Source organism: Pundamilia nyererei, unplaced genomic scaffold, assembly GCF_000239375.1.
Source record: "Pundamilia nyererei isolate P.nyererei 1_Seehausen unplaced genomic scaffold, PunNye1.0 scaffold00390, whole genome shotgun sequence".
In the NCBI taxonomy this organism is placed as follows: Eukaryota; Metazoa; Chordata; class Actinopteri; order Cichliformes; family Cichlidae; genus Pundamilia; species Pundamilia nyererei.
In genome coordinates, this window is record NW_005187791.1 from 368460 (window position 1) to 377703 (window position 9244).

The following is a 9244-nucleotide window of genomic DNA, read 5'->3' on the forward strand; positions in this document are numbered from 1 at the left end:
ATGATAATGCAAACCCATCTCTGGTCCTGCTGGTCCTGCTAGGTCTGTGTGTGGCCCTGTGTGCACACCTCACATTGCAGGGCAGGTTTGTTTGTTACCTTTGATTGTCATATCATCAACAACATTTTCCTATTTTTGAATGTCATCATAATGATAGTGCCCTAGTATTACACGCTGTGTCTGCTTAACATATCAACCCTTACACTGGTCACTCGCTGTATGCAGGTAGTGCTGTCTGTTGTATTCATAGATGTGGAACTTTGTGCCGTCTCTGTGCTGCATGGCATCTTTCTCTTTGTTGAAAGTCACATCACCCAACTGGGAAGCAGCTGCTTTCACAGAAAAGATGTCCTGTAACTATAAGGGGATGTACAGTGCCCGTTCACTGCACTCTAAGACTAAACTGCATTTTGCACAATGAGCCAACTTCACGCAGTGTGTCCTCAGCCCAGTATCACGACAAAACGTGTAATAGACACGCCAGCCCGCTGTGTCGTATCACACTTTGGAGAGGCAGAAGTTGCAATAAGTTGTAGTGAGCTGCAGTACCAGCAGAGGCTGATACTGTATTTGAAGCCAACATTAAAACAATCATAGGAAAGTGTTTCAGACATTATCACACATTTACATGTAAACACATATTTGCTGCGTACCATCATTGCTTCTGCAATGTGCTTAATCATACCTACCTTGCTCACTACCGACTTCTTGGCTTTGAATATACTGTCTCCCTCTGCTGGTAATGCCACCTCTGCAGCATGCATGCCCATTTCAGGTTTTGAAGAGTCAAAGCATAAAATAAACATCCATATCTTATTACTCCACATGATATCGGTTTGGTGTCTCAGTCTGGAAACTTAATATTTTGGAGCTTGGCATAATGATATGTAAACTTGCCCCCGTGTCTGTGATCAGACTCTTTTTCTGAGTGGAGCTTTGTATCCTTGTCACTTATCTGGACCTGGAAGCCACAAGTGACATTGAGACTGAGGAGGTCAGGGACCGCTCTGGCTTGGAGCCTCTGGTATGAGGACCGTGAGATGTACAAATGATAAAGTATTTAATAAGTGATTAAGAGACATTGTTTTAACATCTATTTGTAATTTTTAAAAGGATAAAGTCAATCAAGAGGATGCATACACAATCCTTCATCAACCGTTCGTCTGTCTTTAGTGTGTTTTTGCAGAGTTGATTTGAATCTCTATACTGGTCCTTAACATATTTCAAAGTTCTTACATGTAAATTTACAACAAGCCATGTGTCAGATGAGGATGTTTAATAATTTATGTTATAATGAATACAATGCTCACTTAGTATACGAGGTGTAACTACAGAGGAATCTGTAAATAAATGAAAAAAGGGAATTTGCCTTCCGGCTGAAGCAAACGTGTTTCCATCTTATCTCTCGGTGGATTTTGGAATTGTGCAACACTGAAACCTTCTAGATACTGAAACTCCAGCTAGTAAATCACACATCAGTCAACAGTCAAGATAACATGATTAGGAAACTCAGATACTTCTAGGTAATGGGACAGTGATGTCTATTTGTTCAAACATGAGATCCTTTCATCTGTCTTTCATGCATCTTCAAGTAGATTACTGACGCAGTATGACTTTGAAAGGCACATGCTCGCAGATGCAAAATCTCAAAAGCTTTTGCGTTCATTTGTATCAGACATCACTATCAGAGTGATCATAAAGTCCTTTAAATTAACATGTATACGAGTGTTGCTATTTGTTTTCCTCAGCCAGAATATATTTTCTGTGTTTATGCGCCGGCTCTCTCTTCCAGCGCTCACATGAAAACAGAAGCGTCGTCAGCACTTCCTTCCTCCACACCAACACAGACCTCAGTGAAGGCTGAGAATCCGAGGCTTGGGTGCATAAACCCTTCGCCCTACAGTGATCTACAGTGTCAGCAGCAGTTGCACTGTTATTTAGATGTTTTGACCAGTATGGATAAATGGAGACTCGGGTTTGCTCTGCTTCTGCTCCTCACTTCCTGTATGGACAACAAAGGTTTGCAAAACAGTTATTTATGTAGGATCGCTTATGCAGCGCATTGTTGTTGTTGTTTTAGAGTTAATCTATGTTAGGTTTTATTACCTGTATTTACCAGTAAATGTTGGTAATGTGCAAGTGGTAACTTAGCAACTGTATATCACACAGAACTGACTTCCAGTTTTACATATTTCAGCTGGTACGGAGATTCTTATGAAAATCATTGACAAACAACCAGATGTCACTCGAATATGCAGCAACGAAACGCTGAACGTGATCATGCTGATAGTGTGTAAGATCAGCACACAGAGGAGCAGAGGAGAAGAGTGCAGGCTGCTGTATCGACATGGACAAAACTTTGAGCATGGATGTGACTCCAGGTTCACACTGATGAAAGAAAATCAGACTGTGTTTCTCCACCTGACAAATTTAACACAGGAGGACAGCGGGAGCTACACCTGTGAGTGTGTACAGACCGGAGGAACATATAAGCTCCAGCTCAATGTCACTGTGGAAGGTAAACTGTGGATTTAATACCTTTTATAACCGAGCCTCACTGTATTACTGTGGTTATTGATAACTGGTATCAAATCAATCAACAAAGGTTTGTAAGAAGCTGGGGTCACCTCACGACTGCCCACATATCTTTAAAAAAAAGCAATTAAATCAACAAAATCTGCTGTTAAACAGTATAAACAATAAAATCAAAAATCACTTAATTTCAAGAACATATTATATGACACTATAGCAACAGAGGTTAATATCATGATGCTGCTTTATAATTAACTCATTAACTCACTGGTGATTTTCTCATTTCTTTTTCTTTTCTAGGCACTGAAAGCCATGAAGTCACCACCAGTCCTACAGAAATACATTTTAAATTGTCTTTCTATGTTTTAATTGGAGTGTTTGTAGTCTTAATCATATCTGGAGTCATCCTTGGATTTATATACGTAACAAAATGCAGCAGGTAAGAGATTATTATATTATTATATTATAATGTCTGTGAAGGTTCTCAGTCAGTTCTCAGTATTATAACACGGTTAGGGAGTATAACCATAGTATAATCATATTATAACCATATTATATAATCATATTTACTGAGGCATTCACAACATCTCATGCAAACTCTGTCACATATTATTTAATGTAACATTTATCTTACGCTGACGCTCATCTTATGGTCGATGTGGCTTTATTTTTGTAATTGTCCTGCACAAGCTCTTTATTTAAAATCCACATATGTAAAATAAATATTTTCATCTCAGTTCTAAGAAAATGCCGAATTTTTGAAAAATTTTTTTTGGTAAATTGTTTTCCCAGCAGAAGACGACAGCTGCCAATAACCAGTCCTGAAATAATAACTGATCCTGGAAACACAGAAGCGTACATGGTAAAATGTTGCACTTACTGCATTTTGTACCTGCTTTTCATTGACTTAGAACTTTTTACTAACTGAGTCTGTTTCACTTTACAGGCAGCGGGAGAAATTGAGCCATACAGTATCTTCATCCAAACAGAAAATGGGCTTTATTCAACTTCTAAAATAAACTTAAATCATATTACTTGAAATACATTTGATGTAAATTGAGGTATGAATTTGCAGCACTTTTATAATAAGTATCTATTTCCTAGTGAATAAACAGTGAAGCTGGACGTGCAATCTCCAAAGCAATGGTGCTTTACTATTAGTTTCACTTATTGTTGCATTAGTAGAAGTACAGTTTATTTTAATCTTTTAAGAGTAACGTTTTATATCTGAAACTTAAATATCAAGTCACACTGTCTAGAGTGACAAAATAGACTTTTATACATATTCAGTTTGTTGATTTCAGAGCTGTAATAGCTTTATAGCAATAATTAGATCTTGACTGATGCTGGATGTTTAAGATACCAATATTTAGTCATTTCAAACTCAGATATTTATTCTGGTGTTGTTGTCTTTGAGACACACAAAGATAAACAAATTTCCCAAACATTTTTTAAGGGTGATCTATATGTGAGTCCTCACTAAGATAACATAATGCAGTCTAAAACAAAATCCTGTTTTTTTATATTAACAGGTCATGGATTACTTGTTTGTTCTCTGCACTTTGTAGCCAACAGGGGATCTGCAGAGTGCAGAGTTATGGACAAACTATGTAACAGTCGTGGTTGAATGGTGTTTCTCCCGTCTCTACTTTTACATTTTTTTATTTATTAGTTAATATAAATACAATATATTGACTGATAGATTAGCTCAGCTGATATATCAGTTAATAAAAATAATGATAATCCAAAACCAAGTTATTATGTCAAACAGCGTCATGCAAAAATCTTTTTTGAGCCATGGTGCGAGTTCACTACGCTGAGATTTATAACCCACTTTAAACCGCTATGTGAAACAATAATTAGCATTTCCGCTTATCGTTATCTAAGTATGGGTTGTTGAGTGTTTCAGGGCTTTTTCAGTTAATGAGCCGTAACCCTGACCTCACACCATCGTCGAGCTTCCTGTATCAACTTCCTCTTCTCACAGACAGATTTTGCTCTTTTGCACTTTACCAATGTTCCCCACGCAGTTGGTTTTAAACAGGGACTCCCCAGCAACAACCACCAAACCTCTGTACACAAGTGCATTTTCCAGGCTCTCTTCCTGGAATTTAATATATATGAAACCACTGAAAAGGCCAACAGGAAAATATTGTGTCTGAAAGAAAAGGCCTTTACTGTTTCGTGAATTGTGCACGCATCTGTACATAACAGTTTTTTTGTTGTTTTTTTGTCCTGTAATTTAAAGCAATTCAGCTGAAAAAGACCCTAATAAAATACCTCATGTTAGACGCAAAGTTATTCCTTTACTTTTTTCTTTCTTTTTCTTTTGCATGTCAACTGCAAACAAATTTAAAACATTTATTTCTCAGATTTGCACGTGGTGACCAAAGTTGCACATAGACTAAGCCTACATAAAAACTTTTTATATTTATCCTTTAAGTCTGTTGAATGCCACCAGAGCTACAGGTGAAGAAAATGAAACTAATCACATCTAATTATTAATTTAATTATAACCTATCAGATTCTCCTGTGTCTTGATGACAAAGCATAGATACTTACATAATGTTACTTTACACATTTGGCATTTCTGAATGGTTTTTGTGTTGCCTCAACTTTTTGCATATCATGGTGTTTTTCTGGTCTTGCTGACTGAAGCACTTACAGACCACACACTGGGCTTTTTTATGGGCATTTTGTAGCATTTACTTGATGGAGCTGCAAAGAAAGTCAAGAGAGAGAGAAAGGGGAAATGGCACACAGGAAATTGCCTGGGGCATAGTCAAACCCAGGTAACTGCTTGTCTCTGAGCATGTGGGTCACTGGTTCAACCCAATGAGCCACAGGGGCACTTGTGCAGCACTTTGTACTTCTGCACAGCACAATCATACTGCTGGCTTCAGAAACTGTGTTAGTTTCACTCTGCATTATGCATAATTTTTCTAACATTGTAGCTTGCTCCCTTTGTAAAATTAGCCACTTCACTACCTTTTCCATGTGGACATGGTAGCACCGAGATTAACGAACCCTGGATTCATTTATGACGTTTATAACCACCTTTAAGTGACCGCTTAGCCTGATTGTTGAAGTTAGAGAGAGAAGCCACATAACAGAAAGACGTCCTGGGTATGTTGAACTTGTTTCATGGTGCAATGTCTTAACGTCACGGTCCTGGCATAACTTACTGTAATGTATGAGTAATCTGAACTCCATACCTAACTTTAACAACTTACCACAACATGTGCTTTACAATTTATAGATCAAAGTCTATCCACAAATGCACAGGACATCCATTAGTCTAGTGTTTTGACTAAACTAAAACTGAAGTATTTCACATTTTTATGATTCAGAATTTAACATTTTCATGGATTTGCACTCCTATATAGTGATGCTGTTATCCCCACAATAGCAATGGGAGCGCATTTTATTGAAAAGTTGAAATAAATATTTCTTTTCTGGAATTTTCATGCTCTGCAGAATCATTTAGTGGTTCACACTGGATGGGTCATGCACCACAGGTCAGAGATGGAAAATCAAGAAACTCAATCTTAAAATAAGGGTTGGCTTTTTTTCCAAATGAGTAAAAAAAGATACAAAAATACACTAAAAATAAGTCAAAATAACACAGGAAACAAAGCCGTGAACTCGGAAACATATGTGAAGAGCACAGGAGGAAAAGTGAGTGAACTGAAAACAGGAAAGAGGAGAAGGCAGAGTGAGGATACACAGCAGAGAAGCAAACACAGGTGAAACCAATGAAAGCCAGAAAATCCCAAAAGAAGAAGAACAACAACAAGAGGAAGTGAAACACAAAACAAGACATGAGAAAAACATCCTGAAACAGCAAGTAAAGCATATTTTTCTTTTATTCCATGAAATCGTGGTGATACTATACAACACATTATTACACAATACATTATACAATGCGTTATTAGACAGGTGATGATGTATATGAAATGTCATTTTATTTGTGTCACGCTGAAGATGTTTACATTCTGAATGAAATTGTCATGAGATTTGCTTTTAGACTAAACATCAAAGTGCGGTTCTGCTTTTGAAGGAAGACCATGAATGACTTTGTGATGTGAATTGTGAACCTTTATTAATGGAAAGTTTAACTTACACTTAAGTCTTACACTTTCTGAGAAGATGCAGCGTCACTGACATATTAAGGTGTTAGTTTGAGGTTTAGGCAGTAAAATCTGTGGTTGTACTTCCGCTTATCAGTTACACAAAGTATAATGTGTACAAATCCAGATGATGTGCATGCTCACTGAACTTCTTTGTTATAATATGGACTGAAGCTATTTACCCCTCTGTCTACAGAGGCTATTTATTGCATGCTATTTTTCACACATCTAGCTTGTAAAACTTAGTTATATATATCTATATATAAAAGCTACGTCTACGCAGGTCATTTTAGTACAGTCTAAATGGGGTTATTTTTGTATTCACGTGCTTGCTTGCTATTTACTTTTCAGTGTCCTACTATAGCACGCCTGCACAGGAACTTCCTTTTTTGAAGTGCCAATACTTTGATGTTCAGATAGTCAGAGAAGTATTAAAGTGGGCATCACTGTCCTCCAGTCTTCAGTATATGAGGTGGCATATGTGCGCTGCATTAGTGTTTATTTCTTTTATTGATATGGATCAATGGAGGCTGTGCTTTATCCTGCTCCTGCCGCTTTCTGGGTGTTTTGAAAGTGAAGGTAATGTTTTCTATTTACAAATTTGCAGCCCATCTTTCATTCACATCGAGCACAATTATCTGTAATTTTCACTATTGGGTTTGTTAACCCAGACTATATTGCACAATACATAAACTCTTAATTGATTGTTTGCAGTGACTATTATGAAGACTATTGGGAGAGAAGACCAAACTCCAGCATGCACCAGTGCAACACTGAATATTAAACTGATTGCATGTACGATCAGCACAGAAAGGAGCCGAGGAGAAGAGTGTCTCCTGAAGTATGAGACCAGAGAGGACTTTTTTCATGGCTGTGACTCCAGGTTCACGCTGATAAAAAGAAATCAGACTGTGTTTCTGCACCTGAACAATTTAACATCAGAGGACAGCGGGAACTACACCTGTGAGTCTACAACTGCTGATGGAGCATTTGTTCTGCATCTCATTGTTACCGTGAAAGGTCTTGATGCATTCTCAAGGAAGGTGAACGTGGAAGGTGAACACAAGCACAAAGGTAACACTGGGCAAACTTATTCCTTATTTTTCATGTGAGTTAAGGTGGTTACTTTCCACTGCTTTAACAGTGTTTATCAAGTGTTTCAGTGATGTGATATCCACGCTTTCATAAGAAGGTAGTACTACATGGTTTTTCAAGGTTTTGTTAGCGGTTAAAATTCATGAGGTTTTGCTTTTTATGTTCATTGCTGTGTTTGTAGCATAGTTTCTGCAGACAGAAACATCAGCTGTAATAAACTAGCTGAGATAATGTTAAGGTTTTTCTTTGCAGACGACGTCCAGAATGGTGGCGGCAGCTTAAAGAGAATTGTAATTTTACTCTCCTCAGTTGGTGCAGCCACAGTCTTCATTGTAACTCCATTTTTTTTGGGAGTTATCTACTGTATTAAACGTCACAGGTAAAAGACTTAAAAAATATTCACAGTGCAGATCTACCAGATAAAAGGACAGGACGATTTACTTATTTTATTTAAGAATGTAGAGTAAATCAAAATTGTATTTAAAGTTTTAGCTTTATTTTTGTGAATACGTGTTTCACTAATGATGTCGTTCTTTCTCATCCAAAATGGCAATGCAAGGTCAGAGACACCGGGATTATATATACATGAAACGCCGCGCATTTTGGTGAGTAGTACACCATCTGGCCAAAAGAAATAAAACAGTAAAACACTCTAATATTTGCTTGTCTGGCTTTAGCTTTAGTTACCTACCTTTAGCCACTTTTGGCAACATTTCAGTAATCTTCACAATATGTCACAGGATTTACTCACGTCCTCTCCCGCCTTTGTAAACATGTGAATTTGACCTTCCCCAGTATGCTATCAGTGATATCCCAATTCCCTTCAAAGACAGCAAAATGCACCACAGAGAAACCCAGAAACAAAACACTCAAGCAATAATAAGCAATAACAATGACAGGCAGTGTGGTCTTTTATGTTGTGAGGACACCCACACCCCCAGCAGAGATGGCTCTGCTGGGGGTGATGGCTCATGTGGTTCTCATCGCACAGGGTGGGTGATGAGAACCACATGAGCACAGAAACCCCAAATGTCCAAACCGAGAGAAGACCAAAGTGTTGTGGAGACCAGCATCCTGAGCAAGAAACATGCAGGAAGGTCTCCACTGATCCCCAGGGCACCCCGCCGAGAGCCAACAGAGGCCAGACAGCAGAAGCCAGTCCCAACCAGGCAGCATGGATGCCAAGGAATAGGAGCACACATGAGGAGCCGAGGGACAGCAAACAGTCCCAAAGCCCAGGAAGCTCATCAACTGGCACAAACAGGATACTACAGGGTGGGCCAGTTATATGGATACACCGTGATAACATGAGAATGGTTGGTGATACTAAAGTCCTGTTTGTGGCACATTAGTATATGTGAGGGGCAAACTCCTGAAGTTGGGTGGTGACCATGGTGGCCATTTAGAAGTCGGCCATCTTGGATACAACTTTTGTTTTTTCAATAGGAAGAGGGCCATGTGACACATCAGACTTATTGGTAATGTCA

The 9244-nt window shown here is 38.3% G+C and overlaps 1 protein-coding gene across 2 annotated transcripts; it reads left to right on the forward strand.

Annotated features, from left to right (window-relative positions):
• The first annotated feature begins 1848 nt into the window (after positions 1–1848).
• Positions 1849–4822, forward strand: LOC102203985 (uncharacterized). Of its 2 annotated transcripts, none has more exons than XM_005752914.1 (5): positions 1849–2019; positions 2198–2518; positions 2833–2971; positions 3325–3394; positions 3479–4822. In XM_005752914.1, the coding sequence occupies exons 1-5, from the start codon at positions 1956–1958 to the stop codon at positions 3569–3571; spliced, it is 687 nt and encodes a 228-aa protein (XP_005752971.1). In that variant the 5' UTR covers positions 1849–1955; the 3' UTR covers positions 3572–4822. The 2 variants fall into 2 exon arrangements, with proteins under 2 accessions (XP_005752971.1, XP_005752972.1); XM_005752915.1 differs by having other exon boundaries at positions 3328–3394.
• The last annotated feature ends 4422 nt before the right edge of the window (positions 4823–9244 follow it).

What these genes read in the sequence shown, in the direction of transcription:
- LOC102203985 (XM_005752914.1), top strand. Translation starts at nt 1,956, where the DNA reads ATGGATAAATGGAGACTCGGGTTTGCTCTGCTTCTGCTCCTCACTTCC. An exon ending in GCTCAATGTCACTGTGGAAG is followed by an intron (nt 2,519 to 2,832) that starts GTAAACTGTGGA and finishes TTTCTTTTCTAG; the next exon opens with GCACTGAAAGCCATGAAGTC. An exon ending in GAAACACAGAAGCGTACATG is followed by an intron (nt 3,395 to 3,478) that starts GTAAAATGTTGC and finishes TTCACTTTACAG; the next exon opens with GCAGCGGGAGAAATTGAGCC.